Here is a 25,381-nt window from a genome sequence, read left to right as displayed (position 1 = left end):
CTATCTGTATTTATTTAAGTACTCTTATTGTTGTGTTCTCAGTGGACAAGCCCAGCGCTGTGGAGACTCACACCCAGCCCTCACGCCTCAGTGGCAGCAGCTCCAGCTCCGACTCATCTTCCTCCTCCTCCTCGTCCTCGTCCTCAGACACCAGTGATTCAGACTCTGGTTGAGATCCTTAGCAAAGGCTGAGAGAGAAAACACTGACAACTCAGGGACTTGGGCTGGCCCAGGACACAACACACCCTGAAACAGTAGTGGGCTGAGATATTGGATACCATGGCGAAAAACACTCCGAGTGGACTCCGAAAATTTTTTGGAATGTGGGATGGAGGGATGGGAAACGTCTCTGTGGATAATCGTAGAACCCAAACACTAAATGCCTTGGTTTCCCCCTCCTCTCCCTTTTGTAAATACTTGTACAAATGTATGTTTCTTTTATAAAGAAGAATTTTATGGTGATCCCCCAAAGAGGGAAGCGGGGTAATAAAAATAGGATGTGGAAAGACGGGCCTTACTCCAAATGTGCTTTGGCTGGCCTTGCGCTGTGTCCTCTGTGGTGAGGGAATGGAAAAGTGTTTATTTATTTGTTTCTGTTCACCCACATTTCCTCAGACATTACTGGAATTTGAACCAGCAACCATTTTGGTCACAAGCCTTGCTTTTCTAACATCTGGCCTTCTGCCACGCTTAGATTTTTAGATTGTCCCCTAGACTCAGCCTTAATCATCCAGATTGTTAATAACAGTTAGATTATTTGGGAAAATACTATATTGTTGCGGTTTAATCTCAGTTTGACATTGAGCTTTATGCTGCAAGTTTATGCAGTCTGTTTTACAGCATGTACTGTAGTTCTTGTTTTTTGAAAACAAAGTGGGTTCAAAGTACAGTATAGAAATGGCTTAACATACTGTAATTACAAAGTTTGTAATTAAGTAACATACTCTCTCTGTTTGTATTGATTTTGATGGCTGCACTATTCTTCTAAAGTCCTCCAGCCATTTTTAGACCGCCAGTCTTATAAATATGACACTAATTGAAGTCCTGTCTTCAGTGTTTTTTAAATCAGCGCTTTACTGTTGGACTTCGGATATTGTTCTCAACATTTCTCTTCATTACATCAAACTGCAACTGAAGTGTGCATCTATTTTATAAGAGCTGAACACAGGCTGCTGAATGTTATCAGATATTCGTGCAGGTTTCTGATTTCCACTTTATTCTCCTCAACATGTGAAGTATTGCATTACTGTTTTTGAAGACATCTCTAGCACTTAGAAACTCAGTGACTTGTTTCTAAAAGAAAGCTTTCAGCTGTTTGGCACTTACTGAAACAAATGGTGTTGACTGAATAACGCCACAAGTTTCCCATAAAGAGACCACAAAGTCCTTGTAGCCCAATGCATAGTTGAAGCTGTTGTTGAATGTTCAGTAAAGAATATATGCTTGTATATACTTAAACTGTATTTGCTGTTGCACAAACTATTGTATTTCTGCTGTTCAAGTCTTTATTTTATTTTCAGTTATCTTGTTTCCTTTTTGACATGCTGTTAATTTCTCATTCCAGTTAACTGTCTTAGTTGTTTCCTGAAGAGAGTTCACATGAGCATCTCTGCCTCTGGTCAAGCAGGTCGTTGCCTCTCCGAAGCATACCTTTCATTTGACAAGTGTGTTTATTAAAATATTGTCTTCTGTAGAAAAGAGTTTTTGAGTTTTGTCTGGCTGTCTGGGATCAGTGGCAGTGTGATATTTCATTTTCTCAAATGTGAAGCTTTTTTGTTATCTCTAATTTTGAATATTCTTTTAAATTTGAATTTGTTTTAACTGTCGGTTGGACAAAACGAGCAATTAAGACTACCTCGGAGGCTGGGAAATTGTGATGGGATGTTTTGTTTTCTGAAAAGAAATGATAAATGGGAAAAATCTGATTAATCAAGATGAAAACAACCATTGTCTTAAAGCTGGATCACAAATGACCCCTCATTTTTGTGATTTTTCTTTTTAATTACTCGGCTGCTACACAAATAAATATTTCCTTGTAATATACTGAAGTACGATATGACATTAAGTTAACAGGGCATTCCATAGCTTAAAAAAACAAACAAGATAAACACTGTAAATTTTTATTTTAAGTGAAAAAGATGTGTCCAATTTAGGTTTTCTCCAGACAGGTGCAAAAATTGTGATTATGATTGTCCTCCACTAGGTGGCAGCAGTTACTCATGCTAAAATCAGAGTGACATGTTTCTTCATTGTTTTCAAGGTGGAAACGTTGTCACTGAAGCATTGACTGGTTTGTGTTGTCAGGAAGTCCTCTCAGCATGTGAATCGTTGGTGTCAGTGAAATCTGCTCAGTTTGCGTTTTGGAAAACCAGAAATGCAACATGGCAATAAATCTGTTCCTAGTGCTGCTGGTTATTTGTCTTCCAAAATGGAGCCATGGTAAGTTTTTTGTAAAGAACATTATTCATGATTGTAAGGAGGCATTAAAAGATTTTGTTTTCAGATATGAATATTAAGGAAAGTAAGTTCAACATTGACAATGCAGTAGGTTTTACAAATGGACAAGAAGTACCATTATATTTTGATCAGTTATACACTATAATCACAATTTTTTTATACTTCTGCCTCTGCATTTTCTTCCATTTAACTATTTTGCAAGCCAGCTACATTTTTACAACAGAAATCATCAGGGTTGGTAACCTGCCAGTGTTGCTGATAGAGACAGAAACTGACACAATTTTAGTAGCAGCTTGAATGATGTCTGGTTTTAACTCTCCTAAGCATAAACACCACATTTGCTCACAAAACAACTTGACAGCACGTTGAAAACATGTACGTTTATGTACCTGTAATATTTATATATATATATATATATATATATATATATATATATATATATATATATATATATATATATATATATACAAACTGCAGGTAAACACTTGCTTCGTTTTCTGACCTTCTGTCAAAGGAATGTGACAAGTGACGGCCAGTATGATATTGAATTTGACGGCGATCAGCTCCTCTACGTTGACCCGGTCACCTATCAGACAGTTCAGCGTCTGCCAGAGTTTGCAGAGCAGTGGATTCCTGATCCTGAACTACCCCAAGACACATTCTTGTCCCTGGCTACCTGCAAGTACAACATCCCACGAGCCATAAAGGGAGAAAATCATCCTCCAGAGGCCATAGGTGAAGTAGCTGGAACATTGATATGAATACTTATCTGAGTAGGATGTTGCTGAATCTGCAAGCCTGATTAATAGTCACCTTGAGTCAGTGGTGGAAGAAATAGTCAGATCTTTTAGTTAAGTAAAAGAACCAATACAACAATGTGAAAAATCCCACGTAAATGAAAGTGCAGAAGCATTATCAGCAAAATGTACTTATAGTGTCCCCTGTGACTGATATATTATTGTACATGATTAGATTAATACTGATGAATCATTGTGTAAGCAGCATTTTACTGGTGTAGCTGGTCAAGGTGGAGTGAATTTTAACCACTTTATGTCACTTTAGTTCAGTAGTTCCCAACCTGGGTCGGGCCCCCTCCTAAGGGTCACAAGATAAATCTGAGATGATTAATGGGAAAGGAAACTTATTTCTGCAACACAATTTCTCATCATTTTTTGGACTTCCTCCAATCCAATCTTTGGTTTTTGTTTTAGAAAATAGTGGATAAGTTTGGCCTCTTTGTGCCTGTAACAGCTATTTAAATGAAACTATGTGAGTAGTTTAGAGGCTAAATGTCTCTTTGATGAAACTGCTAACATCTGAAGACATCTAAAATGTATCAAGGGGATCCAACTCTGCTTCTTAATTAAGAGGCAACAAGCCAAAAAGGGTGGGAACCACTGGTTTAATCTTTGACAATGTGTTTAATTCTTAAAGCTTATAATATGTTTTTTTTTATGTAACATGTTAATCTACAAAGTAACTAGTAACTACAGCTGCTGTCAAATATATGTTGTGGAGTAAAAAGTACAATAGTTTCCTTTGAAATGTAGTATAATAGAAGTAGAAATTATATCTAAAATAGAAATATGAAAAATAAATAAGATACAAGCACCTCAAATCATCCTAAAATCCAGTACTTAAGTAAATGTACTTAGTTACTTCCCACCACTGCCTTTAATCTTGAACCAGGGCGGAGGTTAGACGATCTCAGTCTGAGTCTCTGAAGCTGCAAATAAAGGCTATTAAATGCCAAGAACGCAACAAACTTCTGTTGAAACAGCCAGTAAAAAAAGTCATGCTGCTAGGTTCATCTTTCCAAAGAACTAGATATAGCCTAATCACAAGAACAACAAGTCAGTGAAATACTGCAATGGGAGCAACAGTAAGCTATGTTGTTAAACATGAGTTAATCTTCGTGATGTGCAATTAACCTCTCTGGGTGTGTAATCAGGCTTGTATTGTCGCTGTGCACTGGGGAGTTTCATTTATTAGCATGTGTTCCATGACACTGGGGTGTGTATCAATGACAGTCTTCCTCTGGGTTAAGAATTAATTACAGCATGTGATGATGAAATGTTCAAAAATATTGTATGGGTGTTTTGTTGCGATGTCCACATACTGTACATTCGGCCATGATGTGTAACTTTATCTTTCGTTCTCTGTCAAACATCAATCCATGGATCTGCAGCCAGTCCCACCTCCATAATCTACCCCAAGCAGGAGATGGAACTGGAGGTCCCCAACACCCTCATCTGCTTTGTCAACGACTTCCATCCGCCTACAGTCACCATCACCTGGACCAGGAATGGCCAGCTGGTGGACCAGAGTGAGGTCAGCCAGACTCAGTACTACTCCAACAGCGACTTCAGCTTCTGCATCTCCTCCTACCTGGACTTCACTCCGCAGGAGAACGACATCTACTCCTGCAGCGTGGACCACATCAGCCTGCGGGCGCCTCTCACCAAGTTCTGGGGTAGGTCAATCATAATGTATTCTATATCCACGACGTTCCACTTCCGGAATTGCTCCAGTGCCGCCGGAAATTCCGCCGGATGTCACTCTTTTCGGCCAGATGTCCGTTTTCAAGCCTTCCGCTTTCTTTGTGTTGTAATTTTAAACTCCAGAAACGTACTCATGTTCCACCAAAACAAAGTTCCTTCCCGAGACTATTTTGCAGCGGCACCAGGGCTCCGTCTGGCGCTTAGCACCGCCCAAGACGATTGTGATTGGTTTAAAGTAATGCCAATAAACCAGAGCACGTTTTTTTTCCCATCCCGGAATGCTGTGTGGACTAGCCAGACCCTCCTCCGCGACGTTGTGGAGGAGGGTCTGGCAAATCGAGACTAGTCATAATGTGACGAGTCAGTGGGTGTAAAAGTAACAGAGGGGATGTTTGTTTGGTATGAAACAGAAGAGCAAAGAGGTGGAAAATGAAAGATATGTAGAAAATAGAGAAGGCTGTATGATATTGAAATTTTGACAAATATTAAAGAGCCCCTGTTATGCTTTTTTTTTTATCTCCCCCATCTTTTAGTGTGTTATATAGTTTTTTTTGTGTATGTAATAGATGTATAAAGTACAAAAAGTGCACTTTTTCTCAACTGCCTACAAACGCCTCACCCACATTCCTGTTTGAAATTCCTCAGTTAGTGATGTCATTAATTGAGAATGCCAGCCAGGTGTTTCAGGCAAGGGAGCTGCAGCAATGGGCAGTATGATAACCATAATATGTTTTTTGAACATTAAAGTGTGTAAACCCTATTCTAGTAGACCCCAAGAGTCAAAATATGATGCTGAAAAGGAGTCTACTAGGGGCTCTTTAAATAATCATTAGTTTCACGGCCATTGCAGCCCTTACTGCTGAGGTCTATGTTGGCTGATATCACTTAGAGATGACGATGTGTAGAAATAGATGAGCCCAAATTAAAATTAAAATGTAGAAAAAGTGACAATCTATTCACAATTATCGCTGTGCGAGTGCTGTGGCTCTCTAACGCTTTGGCTACACTGCACTCGTAACAAAAGTGGACCGTTCGCGGAGCGTATGTGCCGCGGAATGTATCTTTTAACTGGTTACACCTGCTGCGCACACATGGCGTAGGATCGTGTGATACACAGGAGACACGGTGAGCTTTCCCTCTGGGACTGTTGTTGTTTCTTCCGTTTTTGGAGCCGGCACAGCGTTGTGAAAACGTCAATCAAAAGGACGCAGGTGAGGATAACAAGAAATAAAAACAAAATGAAATAATACACTCATTGACAGTCATTAAGTCGTTTCCTGTATATCGGTAATGTAATTTAAAAGAAATAGAGACACTTTATGATCCATTTCTGTGTAAAAGGGCCGCACACACCTTGCGTTAAAAAATATAAATAGAAGACTGTCCTATTTTTACGCTTTTAGAACGGATTTCCGCAGAGCATACGCACCACTATGCCAGTAGCCAGTTTCATTGATTATAGTAGAAGCGTAATGTCGGAACATCTGCTCTGCATATGTTACGCGTGCAATGTAGCTGGCCCATAATGACGGTAATGTCTGTGTGCCGGTTTGTCGTCCACTACGGGTCCAGACTGAAATATCTAACTATTGGATGGGTTGGCATGGACTTTTGTGCAGACATTTATGGTCCCCAGAGGATGAATCCTACTGATTGGTGATCTTCTGACTTCTCCTGTAAACCAACCAGGTTGACATATTTAGTTTTTAGTAAAAGCTTCAACAACTATTGGACAGATTTTCCATGATATTTGGTACAGTACACATATTCTTGTCTACCTCAGGATGAACCACTTTGTGTAATTCTTCATTTTTCATCTAGTGGCATCTTTTGCTCAACGCAATTTATTAAATACATTAATCATTTTTAACTGTAGTAGAATGCAAAGAATGTTGCACAGAAATGTCTGTATATTATACGTAGTTTTCTTTATTATTTTCTTGTATTTAATTCTTTATACCTCATGTTTCCTTGTAAATGGCATTCAGACTGGAAGGCAAAGGAAGAATTTCATTGTACATGGAGACTTGCTTTTAACCATGCATATGACAATAAACACTGACTTGACTTTTCAATGGCTTCAGGTGATAGATGGTAACTTAGGACTTTTGTTAGATATTTAATATCAGCAAGTGATATTTGGCAGGATTTTATTGACACAAAATGTTGGCTACAAGTAGCTTTAGTGACGACTGGATTCAGCTTTCAAAAAATCCTATGTGTAAAACCCCCTTTTGCTTTCTGTCTGTTTGTTTTCCACAGAGGTTGCCACAGTACCCACAGACCAGCAGGTTGTAGAGACAGCAGTGTGTGTTGCTGGTGTGATCCTGGGGCTGATTGGAGTTGTCACAGGACTCTGGTTCATCATGAAAGCCAACAAGTCCTGACAGGCGTAACACGCATTAAGACAATTGACATCTGAATTTCGATGTCAGATGTGTAATCACGTTATCTTTTTCCCCATGTGTTTTTCCTCTGGTTGCGAGGTGGAGTGAAATGTATTTTTCATCTTAGCTTTATCTATTTTTTTAAACCTGCAATGTTTTATGTTGTCTGTATCTGTATGTTTTTCTTTCACATGCACAACAACACTGAATGTAAACCTGAGCTAAAACCACATCACTTAAAGCTATAGTTTGACATTTTGGCAAACACGCTTTTTTCGCTTTATGGCAGAGATTTAGATGAGAAGAACAATAACACTCTCCTGTCTGTATTCTAAATATAAAGCTACAGTCATGAGATGCTTAGCTTAGCTTAGCTCAAAGACTGGAAACAGGGGGAAACGACTAGCCTGGCTCTGTCCAACAGCAACAAAGTCCACCTACCAGCACCTTTAACGCTCACTAGTTAGAAAGAAATATTCCAGAACATAACCCCCCATAAAACGGAATATTGTTGTTTTTTTACGCAATAGCTTTTTAGCTAACAAGTTCATTTTTTAGCTTAGAGGTGCCGGTGAATTATCCCAAAATGTTTAACTATTCCTTTAAGAATTTGAGGAATCATTAGTTTAGGCTCCCGTTTCTATTTCTAAATTTGCTTGAAAAAATGTATGCAGTGGACTCTATGCTTTAAAGGAGTAGAAATTATCGACTTAGCACAGATAGTCTAACACGATTGTCTTTCACTTTACAGAAGAGTGTATTTTTTTTTTTTTTTATAATATGAGAAAATGCATGTTTTGCCATATTGTAGCACAGTATCAGGTTTGCTGCTTATGTGTTTGTCATGTACAAATAAAGCACATAAAGGGAAGTGGAACATTTCTGTTCCTGTTCTAAGCAAACCACAGTAAAATGAAAGAGAACAGTTTCCTTACAGTATCGCGCTCCACCAGGTGAGCTACCCAGGCGCCCCTTTACAGTCTTGATCATGTGTTGATTAACCTTTCATTACAACAGCCTGTGCAAGCACTGGCACATTCACAAAATCACCATCAATTATCACAGCACAGAATTAGCTTTTGGGCATATTGCTGCTCCTACGGTGACCGTCTAACACGAATAATAAGTAAATAATGTTTGTCATGTCTGCTTGCGCGTGTGTTAATACTGGCACAGAATGGCAACGCTCTACACTGCCTCTTTTCTCTGCGGAAATTATTTGGCTCGGGCCTAAATCTAATTATTTCCACAGTGATAGCTGCCACATTTTTAATGAGGAAGTGTGTGGAGCTTCTGAAGGATGGATTTGAGATCTCAAACACTGAAAATAGATCTAAGTAAATATTCAGTGGTTAGCAGAGAGATAAATGACAAGTAAGCGTACAGAAGTGAAATTGACTTCCCCAATAACGGACGTGGCACTGCATGAGAAAAGTAAAACTACACTGACCACGTTTCTGTTTTTCTCATTTGCATGTAATTGTGGTGCTGAGATGTATCTCCTATTAAATAATTTTTAGCACGACAGCTCTAAAAACTGCCAAACAAAGCCTCTCTCATCTGTTTTAATAGGTATCATAAATTAGTATCATAAATTGTTACACTATTTTCCTTCCTGAATATTTATCTGCATGAACCTACCTTGAACCAGTCCTTCTTTTCTGTCGAGCCTCTTTCTTATCTATCTACTTTCACGTCATTAAAGTGAATGGAGGGATTGTTAGAAAATGTAAATATTCTTGTGTGTCTCATTAAACCTTCAAAACATTGTGAACTGAACCCTGCTATGTGTCGCTTTGTTCTCCAAGATCTCGTAACTGGTTTCAGAATCAACTCACAGAGGTCAAGCCAGTAGATGTGACGATACGAACCACAAACAATCGTGATCGGATTGTTTCATACCAACAACAAAAACAATGACTGTGACGAAACCTGAAAGACCTGTTCATCTCTGCATAAGCATTTGAGTCACTTGATTTATGGGAAAAGAGGATGTAGTTTAGTTTCAGGGTTTGAAAGGGTTTTAGTAGTGAGTCTGCATGCAGCATGTGATGATTTCAGTGTTTAAGAGATGATGGCACTTTATTTTCTGCTCAAACTCACAATCTCTGCTGTTTTACTCTGCAGTACACCAGCAGGTAGGCTTCTTCATGTATTCCTGTCTTTTTTTTAGCTTTTATTTAAGTATGCTATATTATTTATGCTAGTTTAATGAGTGGTAAAGGTTGATAGACATGCCTAACAATGCAATTAAAAAAAAAGTACTGTAAAACTGAGCTGCTGATACTCTATATACTCTATACTGCTATATTTTTTTTACTGTATATGTCATTTTGAATGTTTCTTACTTCTTGCCACATCACATACTTTTGTTGTGTTTGTGACCATCAGCAACTATCTAGCCTCTTTGTACCTTTGTAAATAGCCCTATGTTGACTGAACTGCCCATACATCAGTTAAAAACACAAATAAATGTGACAAGAGAATAAGTTTAAAAAATGATTATATGTGCCATGGCAAGCTAGACATAACCCCTGAATATAAAGAATTTGATAAGAGGGAAAAGCAGCAGCTTCCCCTTTTACATAATGCTTCTTGTACCCTGTAGTATATATGTGATCATTAAAGCTACATTGTGTAAGAATTACTCCCATCTAGCGGTGAAATTGTATATGACAACCAACTGAATATTACTTTCTAGCCCCTCCCATTCTGAGTGTGTTTTATCTTCATGCCAAGATTAACATGGCTTCCAGAACGACTTCGTCCATGAGTGTTCCTTCCAGTGATGAGGTTACTTTAGAAAACAATTACAAATTTGCATTTATTTATTCAGTTAACATGTTGGTTATGACCTCTATGTAAAATGAATAATAGTTTTACGTTTTCGTTATTTTGGTATCATTTCATTGCTAACAGGTATCAGGTAGAGCTTAGATCTGGCCCAAAAAATCAAGCCCGACCCAACCCGAGCCCGTGCACGTTGTGTCCGAGACCGGCCCGGCCCGACACATTAACTGGAATTATGAGCCCGAGCCCGATTTCAACCCGACACTTTTTTAATACGTGGGCCGTTATAACTGACGTTCTCAACTACAATTCAGAGTTGTTTGAACTCGACGCATTTCTCTGTGAGGGCTTGCTTCGCCCTCATGCTTGGAGAAGTAACAAAAGAGTTTTATTCCCCGTTTTATTTGCTGTCATAGGCGAGCAGCGTGCTGCACTTAGCCTAATGCACTCGACAAAGCTGACACATATGTTGTCACTGCCTCGACTTGTTTAAAATGGTTCCATACCTCCGACTTTCCTCCAAACTTGCTCAAAGGTAATTCTTCTGTTTTTCTTTTTTTCTTTACATCCTCAAGCTCCATGTTGCACTTAAGCTACACCATACAGCCCAGCAGGCCCGGCGTGATGTGTGCGAGAGGAGGAGACTCGGTGCGTGACACGTGTTGCATTTTGTAACTGTAGTCCAACTTGTGTAACCTTTTTGGACACATTTGTTACTTTGGCCTAAATATAGCCTATATAGATAATATTTCTGATTATGGCATAGCTTTCTCCCCACCCAATTAGGCTAATAAAGTAATGATTAAAAAAAACACAAATGCTCGATCAAGGGCCCGGCCTGAGGATAGTGGCGGAAAATAACGGCTGGGCTCCGGGCTCGGGTTGGGCTCGGGCTCGGGCAGAGAATCTAAACTCTAGTATCAGGTTCCCAAACGAATGCAAGCTAATGTTAGTAAAGTGTCAGTGCTATCGTTAAATGGATTAAATGTTATGATACATTGTGCTTAGGCAGGTTTGGTTTAAGTATTGTAAGTGGTGCTCTACATCTAATCTATAGGTGTTTTGGCTCATGAGTTGTTGCAGTTTTGGGTTGTTTATGGGAATGTATTCACATTTACCTGGCTGATACTGTACCTTAACAGCATCACAAACTATGAACTCAAAACTCATTCAAACCTCTTAATGGTCTTACCAAACCCAAAACATGAGCTTTATCAATTATAGCAGAACTATAATTTCATTGGAAGGTGTTCACACATAGGATGTTTATTTTGTCCCATCCTATGTGTGATACTATTGGTTAGTCTTAGTTAACCCTCTGAGGACAAAAGACGCAGCGGCGCATCCAAACGATGTTTGACAAAACTCCTACTCAAAAAGCGATGTTACAAAAATTAATTTCCGACATTTATTTCCTACTTTAATCATATATAACCCTAAGACTTTGGTGAACTAACTAACTAACTTCAAGCACCGAAACAATTGTACAACACATCATAACATAAGGTTTGTTTTCAAAAAGAGATTTGAGGAATTTCCAAAAAGCCAACATCAACGTTTCAGCTTTAGCGCCAAATTATCTCTACTCAGTCCCCTCCACCCCCATTCCCGACACCCCTGCACAGTTGTCTGTACTTACTGGTTTTCTGTATGTTACAGGTGGCTATGTATATCAGATGATATATGACTGTGAGTATGGTGACAACATCACCGACATGGTCTTCTTTGTAAAAAACCTATTTAACCAGAAGATTAACACCCTGTATGACTCTCGGGTTGGGAAGTATGTTGGCTTTGGAGAATATGGCATGACGAACGCTGCTCATTATAACAGCCAGAAGTGGAAAATGGATGAAAGAAAAGTTGAAGTGGAGACTCTTTGCAGATACAACGCAAGATTCTTCAGAAGGAGCACACTGGATCGAAAAGGTAAGGTTCTGATTTGTAGAGGAGGGTTTAAAGCAGGATATTGCACTCCTAACAGCACCACTTCTTCTGGTTTGATTTGCTTCATTGGAAAAAAGAAACAATTGTTCTCTCCCCATTATTTAATTAAATGGTTTGAAGAAAACTGTTTAGCCCCTAACTCACTTTTCTGCACTCTACCTTGAAGCAGGCCCTACATCCAGCAGGTCATTCAGCTAATTTTTTGCTCTAATCATTTCTACACTCCAGTGGCTCCGGTTGTCAAGGTCCATGAGACCAAGCCAGCTGACTACGGGAAGCGGTCCATGCTTGAGTGCAGCGTTATTGGGTTCTTCCCTCAGGAAGTGAAGCTGAGTTGGCTGAGAGATGGCGTAGAGGTCACCACTGATGTGTCGTCTACAGATGTCTTGGCCAATGGAGACTGGAGCTTCCAGCTGCACTCTTACCTGGAGTTCACACCCAGAAGAGGGGAGAGGGTGAGCTGCAGGGTGGAGCACAGCAGCCTCAGAGAGAGCCTGGAGGTGGACTGGGGTAAGGGTCAGCCTGGAAGAGAAAACACGCTCAACTAGTGATGAAATTTAAATACCACACATGTTATAACTGAGTCTTGCTTGAAAACCAAGCAAATGTGGATGCCTAATGTTCAAAGTCTATCGTTATTGTAATTATCGTAATTAAACTCTAATTTAATAGATTCTGATTGTTCCATGAGATTTAACCAATGCGATTCCATCTTCCACCTGCTGGCTCTTCCCCATTACCAGAGTCTAGACGGGGAATGCTGTCCTATCTCCTCTCATCATAGGCCTGCATTGTATGAAAATGTGTCTAATTGTCAAAATGTAACTTCATTCTGTAAATATTGTTATTAATTGCCAATGAATCTATCTTTATTGAATTGCAGTCAGATGGAATCGCATTGGTTAAATCTCATGGAACAATCAGAATCTATTAAATTAGAGTTTAATTACGATAATTACAATAACGATAGACTTTGAACATTAGGCATCCACATTTGCTTGGTTTTCAGTGTGTCTGTTTTGAAACCATTTTAACCATTTTGCTATAAAAGTGAATATCAAACACCCAAAATTAAATAAAAGTAATTTGTTTTGAGTTCCATACAACGTACATGCTTGCATCTAATTTATTTTTGCGTGCAACTTGGTTGAAAGAAACATATTTCTGATATAATATTTTTTGGAAAACAGGTCAAATTTGACCCGAGGACAACACAAGGGTTAAGCTCCAAGCCGGATATATGAGAGCTTCACTTTTGACGTGAATACTATTAACAAGTGGGAAACTTGTAATTATGATCACTCTGATACACTGGTGCCCCAATTATTATTTATAATAATAACGTTCTCTCTAGAGTGCTTGCCCCCGCCCTTCAGACAGACAGAGTCCTCCATTGTTCTGATGTGACATGAATGCAGCATATTGGTTGGGATGGAAGTTGGTGGGTTGTCATGAGCAATCTCTCTCTGTCCCTCCCTTCAGCTTCAGACATTCTTACTTTACCTCAGGCCCGAGCCATTTTACACAACTTTCCAAACCTGCTGATCTCTCTCTGTCCAGCAGTTGTCCCTGGTGTGTTGTTCCTATGTTTTCACAGCACTGGACCTCCACACCCACCTGCTCACCTTCTCCTCATTCCATCATTATACCTTATGCCAGTGTTGCCTATTGTGCCCCCTGTAGCCATAACATTACAACTGCTGTACTTGTTTGGCTGCCTGCCTGTTGTTCCCCCCGCCTACTCCCTTTTTGGATTTATTTGCCTGTGCTGATCGACTGCCTGTTGCCGACCTCTGCTTTGAACCAAGATTCAAGCTCAACTACCTTGCCTGCTCTGCCCCCCTCGCTTTAGTTCAAATAACTACTACCAGAATTGTCACCTACTCAGTCTGAGTGGCAGATATTGACACCATCGAACAATGGGTTGGTTTGCCAGCTGTGTTGAAACGTGAGATTTTTGAATGGAAGGAGCAGCTTGGGAAAGAGTGAGTTGAAATTCACCAGTAAAATAAAGGTGAAAGGGAGGAAAAAAGGTAATCCTTGAGATTTCGCAAAAGCTTCATCAGATGTAAAAATGGAATCGTGGTGAAATTTCCTTCTACAATGAGAAGGACACCTTTTCTTATCTTCATACCCACGGTTGTGTGTTTTCTAGAATAGAAAGAAACTTCACTTAGTCCACAGTTTACCTTAATATGAACTAATTCATATACAACATACAACATTTGATTCCTGGCCTAGAAAAGTATCGAATACGTAACTAAGTGGATGATCTTGTACCTGTGAGCAGATTCACTCATTATTTCTCTCACTTAGACACCTTTTCACTCAATGCTAAATACCTGAAGATGGCTGTGGGGATCATCTTCTTCTTCATCGGCTTCACTGCAGCTACCGGTGGAGCAGCTTACTACTGGTGGAAACAGAGGTGTGTTGACGTCAGTGTCTGTATTGTGAAACCAATCGCTTTTCTTCTGTGCCAGTTTAATTGTTTCCATTGTTAGACTGTGACAATTAGTGTAGTTATGTCATAAAATGAATGAAAGTCTTCAGGTTTTATAACACGTTGTTTTCATGTTTCAGGTTTGACTTCAGCCCATCAGGCAGACAAGCACAAACTCCATGTGATCCCTCAGAATTGTTGAGTTAACAGAATAAGATAAAGCTCTGCTGAAGATATGAATAAAGTATTAATAAATTAATAAAGTATTAAGGCTGGTGACCCCTTCAGCCCACAAAAAAGAAAATTGTCCCTCTCAGCATGCCTGACCTACAGTGGAAGGAGAAAAACGACATCGTGGGAAGATGACATGCTGTTGTTTGGTGGAGCACCTCCTTTATCATTTTTGTCAACCAAGGACTTAACCGACATGTTATCCTTCAAAACAAAGTGCCATAAATTGTTTCAACGATGTGTTACGATCCTTTTGTAGGATTAGGTGTCAGAGTTGTCACTTACAATAACTGTTTCACCTTGGTTTAAGACTTATCATCTTCACATGACATGCAATTCATTTATTTTGTATTGAATTCATTCATTTAACGGTTCAATTATATATTCTTAAGGTTTCCCTTTCACTATATGATAATCTAAACACTGTGGCATTGTGACTTCTCTACACTTCCACACTGCAAAAAAACTGATTTAAAGCTGCTCTAATCAATATTTTTTTATATTAATAATGGATCACATGACAACATGTGTTTTTAAAGGTGTCGGTCATAGTGAGGAACCCACCGAGGATTATCACTGGACTCTGTAGTTCCCCTCAACTCTACGGAGTGTTTCAGCGTCTTTCAGAGAATGGTTTAGTTTTCTGAAGCCTTGTTTTCAGACAAGACAGGCAGCTGTTACCAACGGAAAAACTCTACAAACCTAGTATTTTGAAGATAAAAAGTATTTTGAAGATAAAAAGCCAGATATTTCCCTCAAGAGTTGGTAGAGACCAAAAAAACTACATTCATCAGGTGGCCTGAAAAGAATGATAATGTTTCTCTGTATCTAGTGGTTGTGTAAATAAGGAACTGTTTGCTAACAAGTTCGCCATATTAACTTAAACGGTCATAAGATGGTGATTACGGCCTGTTACTGCTGCACCCAAGCAGCCCAACAAATGTATTCTTGTAGCTTTAAAAGATATTGAGTCTGAATAACATCATAATCAGCCTCACACCATGTGTAATTTGCAAACTTCTCCTCAGGTCCCAAACTCTCAGGTACTATAATGTAGACATGACATCAGTTGGTAGCTACGATTCTCTCGGTATATTAATGCATTGAGAATAACTATACAGTGGCATGTACACTTACGTAATATTCTAGAAGATGCTAAAAGTTAAAGTTCATGCAGTCTGTAAAAGTGTTTTCAGCCTACCGTCCTTGCTATTATTTGTCCTATATATGTAGATAATGTAAGATAATTGGTATTATTTGTATGTTCATGTGTAAATATGAGTGTCAGTGTGTAAAGATGTATGTATACAGTGATATCTTGATCACCATAATCAGAGTGTAACGCTGTTTTCCTTAATTCAGTAAACATGGGCTTTCTCAGTCCCCGGTGATATACAGTAGGGTGTGATGTCTGCATATCCCGGCGAGACAAAATAAACCTTTAGTAATCTCTTATTTGCTGTCACTGCAGTTCTCAATCTATATACTATTACTCCTGGACAACAGCAGTCTTTGCAACATCGATTACAAGACTTCATGAGTGTAAAAGGTTCTGTTGCTGCTGAACCTTATCCTATGAATTACATTTGTAAAGGTAGCGCAGACCTGTGGTTTCTTTTGTGATGTAGAAATGTTAAATTCCTGTAGATTCACTGCAGGTCGTAATGTGAAAGATGAATGCATTGTTAGAAGCCTATAGCAGAGACTCTGTGACTCTGAACTTCATTGGGAAAAAAAACATTTTATTTCTCAAACACCAGCTGTTCAATCCCACGCCACTCTGTAAATGATTCAAACTGATATGAGTGCTCTATTTTGGAATTGACTGGGGAGCTATAAGAGCTTTGAGCCTGAACCCCCGGTACTTGTTTGTTGGCATTTCAGAGTGAGACACTGCCTGATTGCTGTCAATATGGCAAGTCTTTTCACCGTTGTGGCCATGCTGGCGGTGTTGTCCAGTGGGTTATGTGAGGAGAAAACCTTTCTGCAGCGAGCTGGTGTGGCCTTTAACAGCAGACAGTACAGTTCTCTGCTTACTGTGAACAACGGAGAGCAGTTTGGAAACTGGACCTGGCCCGAGATGTGTCCTGAAAAGTTCTTCGCTGTTGGCTTCAGTGTTAGGGTAAAGACACTGACTCTCTCACATATAAATGTTCTATTTTATATGGCAAGGTAAAGAAAAAAACGGAGGGACACAACACATGCAACAGGCAGATAGCCTAAAAAAGAAAGAGGGAGAATGAAAGAAACAAAGAAAGGAAAGTCACACATACATACAGTAACGCTAATGCATTTATTTCTACTTGTAAACACTAATCTGACCAGCATTTGTACTAGTCAGGACAGGTGCTACAAATCAAGGCAATCAAATCGCTGAATCTCTGAGATTAATGTAGATGATATTTTTCTATTTACATATATCGGCTTTGTCAGCGGTGGAATGTAACTACTGTAAGTACATTTACTCAAGTACTGTATTTGAGGTAGCCTACTTGTACTTGAAGTCTTTTCTTTTCATGGCACTTTCTACTTCTACTCCACTACATTTCAGAGGGAAATATTGTACTTCTTACTCCACTACATTCATCTGACAACTTTAGTTAATAGTTACTTTATAAATTAAGATTTTTGTACACAAAACGCATGTAGTTTATGATATACAATGTTTTATTATAAATGTAACTACATAACAATATACAGGCTTACAAGTACAGCTAAAATGATTTGCCAATTAAACACTTACTTGATTGACAGAACTGTTTTCATTGTTTCCAGTTTCTAAAATGTGTTTTTTTTAACACTTTAAGTGCATTTTCTTGATGATACTTACACACTTTTACTTAGGTAACATTTTCAATGCAGGACTTACTTACTTACTTGTAACAGAGAATGTGTACAGTGTGGTATTTGTACTTTTACTTAAGTAAAGGATCTCAATACTTCTTTCACCACTGGGGTTTGTCTGGTTAATATACCAGGGTTTTTCTATTTGGTAACTTTTGCCTCATCTTTTTTTTATATTGTAAATGTATTTTTTTTTTAACTTTAATATCAAATTAAAGCTTTATTTGTGTAGATATAGATTTGTGTTTTCAGAATTCTTTCCCTGGCTTGAATGTAGGATGTTTCGTATTTTGACTGTTGCCATCTGATTTGTGCTTGTTTTCTTGATAATGGGGATCAGGTGATGGCCCCCTCCATTGGCCTCAAGTTGATTGCCTTGATTTGAAACATCTGTCCTGGTCAAAATAAATACCAGTCAGATGGCTGCAGTTCTTATCCTGAAGATAAGAAAAGAAACAGAAGATGCTGATGATGAGAACTGTTTGCTAAAGCTGAATAAACGCATTACAGTTTTACAGATTAGAAAAGGAATATCATTTCAATATTATATGTATATATAATATGTACATATATCCTTGTGGAGAAGCTAGAAGGCATAGGTTCATGTAAATGAAAACCGTTTTTTGGTTGCTGTAATTTTTCCTCCTCTCTTTTGCTAACGTGATTTTAACGTAAAAGATGAAGGACAAACTTCTCAGTCCTCATTCTACGCAAAAATGCATTCCTAAATTCACCCGAAGCTAATGAGGCTTCAGCAGTTTGAGGTAGTCAAATCAAATGAGTATCTTCCAAAGTTGCAATGTTTGGAGTTCAAAATTCCCCTCGTTGTGTTACTACTCTTCCATTGCAGCTCAGCAACAACACCAACAGGGAATTCGTACTGAATAGACTTTGAAAGAGACACCAATCTCGTCTCCCATCTTATATTGGAGTTGAGTTAGGAAGAGATGACTTCACAGCCAACAAGGAGAGTAGGAACAATTACAGGTCTGCAATTAATGGGCTGCATGTGAGTAGTAGTTTTAAGATAGATGTGAAAAAATGCAAACCCTTTCCTTTAGAGTGGCGGGAAATATCTGTTTAAAAGTAGCAACAAAAGAGAAAATAATCTTGACAGACCTAAGAAAACTGCACTGAAAAATAATCCTTTATGTGTGTGTAAACCTGCATGCAAAACCATTGTCACTGAGATACTAACCCCCATTTCTCCGCATAGACTGCAAACGCTAAAAACAATCTACGCTTTCACCTGGTATGCACTTTCAGATTTGGCAGCTACTTCACCAGAATAACATAACATAAGTTGATTTGACGATAGCTGTCCTGGGAACTGTTTTCTGTTTCCTCAGGTGGAGTCTAACCAGTATGCGGCGGATGACACCGCTCTGAATGGAATCCGCCTCATTTGTGCCAAAGACGGGAGCCGAAGCTTCCTGTACTCAATTGAATCCCACACTGGCTAGTGAGTAGCTCCCAACGGTACCACCTTCTAATGTTAAATATTGATGTGTTTCAGTTTTGGAGGTTCAATTATGGAATGAACTTAATGATAAATTGAAAATGTGTACTTCTTTGTTTAGTTTCAAAAAAGCTTTAAAATCTAAATTAATTAACGGTTATGAAGTAATTTGAACAAAATGTAAATTGTAAAATGTATTACTAGGATTATACTCAAGTATTTGGTTTCATTTAGTTTTGTTGGATTTCTGGGTGATTCTATAGGGATTATGGGATAGGATAGACAAAAATAAGCCAAATTAACTATGGTGGCAAATTGTGGGAAAAAATTGTTTCTTTCATTTATGTTAACTGAAATAAAATTATTCATCATCATCATCATCATCATCATCATCACCCTTTATAAAGGGCTTAAAATGAGATGTATTAATGGTTTAGAAATAATATGTTAATGCTTTACAGGTCAGTTATATTACACTAATAATTCCCATTTTTGTATGTATCATAACTGATGTATAAAGTATTAGTAAAAGTCATATTAATCATTAATAAAGCCATTGGTTACAACTACAATGGTGCCTTATCAAAATTTTGGGTTCAATATGTCCCCTTTAACACAGTGATTTTTATTTCAGGGAGCCAGCATTCAGCAGGAGGAATTCCAATGTTAGACAGCAATGAACATATCAATAGAAATACTTTCGGTAACACTTTACTTGAAGGTATCCACATAAGAGTGACATAACACTGTCATGAACACATGACACTGTCATGACACATTAACCCTAACCCTAACCAACTTGTCATGACAAAAACCGAATGACACTTACTAAAAGAAGCGTTATGTCATAAACGTTTATGACTTGTTTATAATGTTTATGACACGTTCATGACAGTGTCATGTCACTCTTATGTAGATGCATTTAAGTAAAGTGTAACCATAGTTTCCTTTGCCTACTTCCAGCACTCATCTTGTATTTCTTCCTCTCCTGTCCAGTTTCGGTGACTGGACCCAGCCCCAGTACTGCCCCAGTGGCATGCTCTCCTCTTTCCAGATCCGCGTGGAGCCCCATCAGGGTCTTTTCGGTGATGACACGGCCATCAACAACATCAAGTTCCGCTGCAGCAGCAACCCAACGCTGGAGGGGGCTGGAATGGACTGGGGAGAGTACGGCCACTGGAGCCAGGAGTGTCACGATGGAGGAATCTGTGGCATCGAGACAAAGATGGAGGAATACCAGTATGGCCTGGACGACTCCAGCCTCAATGATGTGCGCTTCCATTGCTGTGCCAAGCCTCAGCAGGTAAGACAGAGGGTTATATTTTGATAAACCAAAGCCCAGAAACAGTTTTTTAAGATACATTTCTTATTGTTTTTTTATCATTAGACATACAGAACAGAGAAACACAAATTGAACAAGAACAAAAACCCTCTCCCACCCTCTACCCTCTGCAGTCTCGAGGAAAACAGAACAAATAAACAAACAAATCACACCTTGCCTAGTCACTCTCCTCTATTTCTTGTGGCGCTGAGGTCATTAGGACTGATATTTGTGCTGCTGTGCTTTTCCATAGGTTGATAGTCGGGGATTTGGCTTTGTTAATCCTTGCTGTAGAGAGCTCAAGCATAACTACGTCTAGAAAATACGCCAACCACTGTTTTATACAAAGCGAGTGAGGGGGGAGCCAGCGTTGAGCTATCATTTTCTTGGTTGCAGTTGAGCCGGATAGCCAAATTTTCCTATTTAATAATTTAGAGTCGTCATTAAGTAACAAAACAATCGGGCCTATCACATCAGATATTATTGATGTTGTTTTATTCCAGAACTCATGCACCTATTCACATTCCCAGACCATATGCAGGAAAGTTCCAGTTTGTTCAGGTTGACAGAATGTGCAATAGGGAGTGGGAATGACTTTAGAGACGTATCTCTTCTGAGGAGTCCAATATGTCCTATGACATATGTTGAAGTGGATCTGCTGGTGATTTGGGTTCTTGGAACAGTGGAAAATGTTCCAAACTGTCTCCCAATTAATTGCGTTCCCCTCAGGGCTCAGCTCTCGCTCCCATTTCTTTACTATTGGGAGTTCTCCTATGGATCCTTGCATCAGTTTAGCATACATCTTGGACACTAATCCTCTCACAGGAAAATCAACAAACCATTTAATGACTGGGTGCGCCTCAAGACTGTTTCCCCATGGCACTCCATAACATTTTAGAGCTGATCTTAAGCGAAGATAAAAGAAGAAGGATGTCCTGGGGACCTCAAAACTAGCTCTCATGTATTCAAAACTCAACATACCTTTCTCATTGAATAGCTGGTCTAAAGTATAAATACATCTGTCACTCCACTGGTTACAAACAAAGGGTTTGTTACCAGACATTAAGTGTGCATTGTGCCATATTGGGGTATTCAAATGCCACTTATTGGTGAAGCATAGTTGCTCCTCCACCTGTTTAAAGTTGGTCAATGTGTTGGTGATAATAGGGCCATAGGCTAGCATACACTTTTTTGGACACACACCTGCAAAGGCAAGGTCTTGCAGTCTTAGACTTCCAGTGAGGTTTTCCTCTATTTCTCTCCATGGAACCGTAAATGAGGGGTCCATCCACACTCTGAGGGCCCGCAGCTGAAACAGTTGAGGGTTTTAATGACACATCCCCACAAAGTACAGACGTTTTTGTTTTTATAAAGTCTGTGGCCAAACATGTGCAACACTAATCTCTCACACTAACATGCTGCAAGATGCAAGACAATCCAACAAACAATTTTTATCTGAGCACTTTAAGGACTTCTTGTCCATGTTGGCTTAAAAGTACAGAACAGATTACTAAATGGATGTTGAGGTGAGATTGTTTTGTCATAGGGGATGTACAATTTGGGACTGTGTCTTACATTTTTAAGGTATAAGAAGTTTGCAGGAATATATAAAACAATTCAAATGTCAAATGTTATATATTCTGTATATACAGTACATTTCATTACTGTTCATGAACTTGTGTTTGGTGTTTTTATTGACAGTGATCGGCAGGTGAATATCAGCACGCCTGAGCAGTTTGATCCAACGCCCTGAATTCAAAGCTGACAAATAATAAAAAGGTCATTTGAATTGCTGCTGTCTCTATAGTGATTTCCCAGAACCTGAAGGTCTTGATGTGTTGTGTGTCAGTTCTTTCCTTTATGAAAACTTAAATACGACTGAGGTCGGAGTTTAGAGCAGACAGCAATAATGCTCGTTGAGTGTCACGTTCGGCAGGAAAAACAGAAAGATTAAGGAGCGCTGCTCCAAATCAAGAGCTCGTCTGAAGAGCCTCTTTTTACATCATGTCATCCCCTCATCACCTCTCATCAGCATGAGCGCAGCAAAGTCATAATAAACGTGAGCACAAAACAGAGCCGCTGACACAGGCGTTTCCCAGAATTCCTGCTGGAACTTAGGTAATTAAGAAACGACAAGAGAGGGGATATTAATTAATTCACAGTTTAAGGCCTGGCAAAGGTTGATAAGACACTGATTGGCACACACAGAGGTAATTCTGTTAATTAATCGGTGAGTGTTTAATTTGCTAACACAAGTGTGTGTGGAGGTTTGGGGAGGGAACTCAAGGACGTTATCAAACACTGCGGTAATGGTTTTCAGAAGATTTTGCAAGTCAGGGCAAAGTGATTATAGTCACAGCTAGTGCCTCTCTATTATGGTAATGCATACACTCAAGCTGACCTCATATCTAAGTTCAAAGTGTACTTATTGGAGTTAGATGCTCAAGTGCACTTGTTGGCTTGCTTGGGAAAGCAGATATGCTCGGATCTGCAGGAGGAGGGTTGACAAGGAAACTATGTATTGTAAAATACAACTCTGTCCATCATTTGTTTTGTCTAAAAAGTATAGACAAATGCCTATTTAAGTTCTGAGAGCCCAAGGTGTCATCTTCAAACGGCTTGATGTGTCTGAACAACAAAACTCACTGACTCACTAGTGTGACAGTCAGTACAAATGCATGCTGCGCAGCCAAACTCACAGAACTTTACTTTAAATTGCACTGGCGATCTGAAAGTTTCCAAAGATACCATAAATGTGTATAAAATAATACATAACAAGGCATCTACAATATATCCACTAATAACATAAAAACATGGAGGTTTAGATAAAGATATATAGATATACTGTATAGATAACATAATCTCAATAAAGTGTTGGAACAAGCTGATACATTAAATATGTGATACTATCACATAGTGTGGAATAAGATCATTTTTAATAACCTGATTCTACTTGAAGGGGTATTCCACTTCCATACAGTTGGGGGGACTGTATGGATTGGTAAAAATAGAAACAACAGAGACGAGATCTCCAAACTTTTAGAATAGGTGGAGCTTAAAAAATGCTGGATACTACATTTCCCATAATGCACATCAGTAGCGTCTTTCATTGGACCTTCCCTGCCTGTTATATGCCCTCATCTTTCAATCTTTAAACCCCAAGTTTGGAACACAATTGGTTTAATCTCAGTCTCAAACCTAACTCAAGATAACCCTGATGACATCACGATGACATTTTTAGGGTTATTTTCATTACACTGCTGATTTCAGAAGCCTAGTGGCACTCTCCATAAACTGACCTTTACTCAGACCGTGAAGTGACAAATGACATTTACTCTTGTTACTGTAACAAAGTCGTTTTTTGTGTACTTGTACTATTTGGAGTATTTTAAAATTCTGTAATTCCACTATTTCACTATAACAATTATATCAAGTGGCATCCGTTACAGAGTAGGCCTACAACCAAATATCACATGAACTATTAGAGTGGAACAAAATAAAATATAATAATAATAAAATATATAATCTGTTTGTTTGTCCCGTCACTATGGAGTTTATATTTTTACATGTCTGTGTTGTCTGCTTTGGTGTTGTTTTATTCTGCTGTTGATCCAATGAGAAGTGGCAGGTTATGTACTGTATGTAGCCTAGTGACGCTTTTTGCACCCACCGCGGTGTTCATTTATTTTGGTCAATATTGTGTAATTGTCTGAATTTTGTCTATTTCCTGCTGGTTAATTCAAGTGAGGCTACACAGAGAAAGGCAGTTACACAGGCTGCAAATGTCTGACTATAGAAACGGTAGGCTATCTGTTGTTGGGTTTGGACATAAGGGCATTTTAACTGACTTTTTCTTTTACTCTTATCTCTTTTATTTTTACAGTACATTAGTAACATTTCTTAAAAGTAGGCTAATTGCAATTCTGACTTTTCCTTTTACTCTCATCTCTTTTACTTTTACAGGACATGAGTAACCTTTCTTAAAAGTAGGCTAATTGCACTTTTACTTAAGTATAATATTCTAGTTCCCCCTAGAAGTGTTTGGATCTTTTAAGGGTAGCCTAATATCAGGAAATCAAACATTTAAAAACCCAAAGGGATATATTTTATAATGCTATGAAATTGAGAAAAGTTCCAAATCATCTTATTAGAAAAGCTGGAACTTGTAAAAGGTTGATGATTTGTATAAAAAAATTGAGATATTAGAAAATTACAATTGCTGGAGATTAATTTTTTCTTGATCAAATACTCAACTATCAACTGACAAATAACTTCAGTACTGTATTTTGAGGTCTATTTCATTGCACATGATGCCTTAACCAGCCACTAGATGGCAGTGCTACATCAACTGGAATTTAAACCCACATCTCACTAGAAACAATGACTTGTATTACTTAACACATTTAATATGAACATCTTAGCATGATTTTAAAGTGTTATGAATTATGGAACACTAGGGGTGGGAATCACCAGAGGCCTCACGATACGATATCATCACAATACTTTTGTCACGATACGATATTGTGAATTTAAACACACTGCAATATTCTGCGATATATCGCAATTTATTACCTTTTTTTCCAACTTCAAATTTTTTCCCAAAATTAAATGATGTCCCCAAAAGGAAACTTTGTCAGCATCTGTTTTATCTAAAAACATACATTTCTCTGTGTATGCATGGGTATATGTGAGCTGTAGGTAGGTAGTTATACGGTGTACGTGTATGTAAAGAAGAGTTGTGTTGAATTGTTTTGTATTTAACTAAAGGATAACAATAGAGAAAGGGGGTAAGACTAGAAAAGTTTGTTTATGAACTTCTTCCTACTCCCTTTTGAACATGGGTATTTCTTATTTGAATTTCTTATAATAATTTAGTAGATTGTGCTGAGAACTACATATCCTTATTTATCTGTCATTTTAATTTTATATATGTGTATGTATGTATGTGTGTATATAAATTTTTTTTTACATGTTCAAAATAAACTACTACTACTACTACTG

General features: G+C 38.5%; 4 protein-coding genes across 7 annotated transcripts in view; all 4 read left to right on the top strand.

The window, feature by feature from the left end:
- The window catches only part of brd2b (bromodomain containing 2b), a 64,122-nt gene extending 62,424 nt beyond the window's left edge, over positions 1 to 1,698 (top strand). For both annotated transcript variants that reach the window (XM_078252221.1, XM_078252222.1), the window contains one exon: positions 43 to 1,698. In XM_078252221.1, the coding sequence (XP_078108347.1) occupies positions 43 to 173 (131 nt within the window). In that variant the 3' untranslated portion in view covers positions 174 to 1,698. The remainder of the gene's footprint in view (positions 1 to 42) is intronic.
- Positions 1,699 to 2,313: 615 nt separating this feature from the next.
- On the top strand, positions 2,314 to 7,509 carry LOC144519219 (H-2 class II histocompatibility antigen, A-U alpha chain-like). 2 transcript variants are annotated; one of them, XM_078252218.1, is made up of 4 exons: positions 2,314 to 2,439; positions 2,935 to 3,192; positions 4,646 to 4,930; positions 7,221 to 7,509. In XM_078252218.1, the coding sequence occupies exons 1-4, from the start codon at positions 2,382 to 2,384 to the stop codon at positions 7,343 to 7,345; spliced, it is 726 nt and encodes a 241-aa protein (XP_078108344.1). In that variant the 5' UTR covers positions 2,314 to 2,381; the 3' UTR covers positions 7,346 to 7,509. The 2 variants fall into 2 exon arrangements, with proteins under 2 accessions (XP_078108344.1, XP_078108345.1); XM_078252219.1 differs by having other exon boundaries at positions 2,358 to 2,439; positions 2,972 to 3,192.
- A 1,798-nt stretch (positions 7,510 to 9,307) lies between these two features.
- On the top strand, positions 9,308 to 16,211 carry LOC144519218 (HLA class II histocompatibility antigen, DR beta 4 chain-like). 2 transcript variants are annotated; one of them, XM_078252217.1, is made up of 6 exons: positions 9,376 to 9,483; positions 10,711 to 10,783; positions 11,795 to 12,064; positions 12,311 to 12,592; positions 14,399 to 14,510; positions 14,666 to 16,211. In XM_078252217.1, exons 3-6 carry the CDS (start codon positions 11,812 to 11,814, stop codon positions 14,730 to 14,732), a joined length of 714 nt encoding a protein of 237 aa, XP_078108343.1. In that variant the 5' UTR covers positions 9,376 to 9,483; positions 10,711 to 10,783; positions 11,795 to 11,811; the 3' UTR covers positions 14,733 to 16,211. The 2 variants fall into 2 exon arrangements, with proteins under 2 accessions (XP_078108342.1, XP_078108343.1); XM_078252216.1 differs by lacking the exon at positions 10,711 to 10,783 and having other exon boundaries at positions 9,308 to 9,483.
- A 99-nt stretch (positions 16,212 to 16,310) lies between these two features.
- LOC144519221 (vitelline membrane outer layer protein 1-like) lies at positions 16,311 to 22,170 on the top strand. The gene is made up of 4 exons (XM_078252220.1): positions 16,311 to 16,878; positions 18,950 to 19,062; positions 20,056 to 20,362; positions 22,082 to 22,170. Exons 1-4 carry the CDS (start codon positions 16,669 to 16,671, stop codon positions 22,082 to 22,084), a joined length of 633 nt encoding a protein of 210 aa, XP_078108346.1. The 5' UTR covers positions 16,311 to 16,668; the 3' UTR covers positions 22,085 to 22,170.
- The last annotated feature ends 3,211 nt before the right edge of the window (positions 22,171 to 25,381 follow it).

This window comes from Sander vitreus, chromosome 6 (genome assembly GCF_031162955.1).
Source record: "Sander vitreus isolate 19-12246 chromosome 6, sanVit1, whole genome shotgun sequence".
Lineage (NCBI taxonomy): Eukaryota > Metazoa > Chordata > Actinopteri > Perciformes > Percidae > Sander > Sander vitreus.
This window is presented reverse-complemented; position numbering and strand designations above follow the sequence as displayed.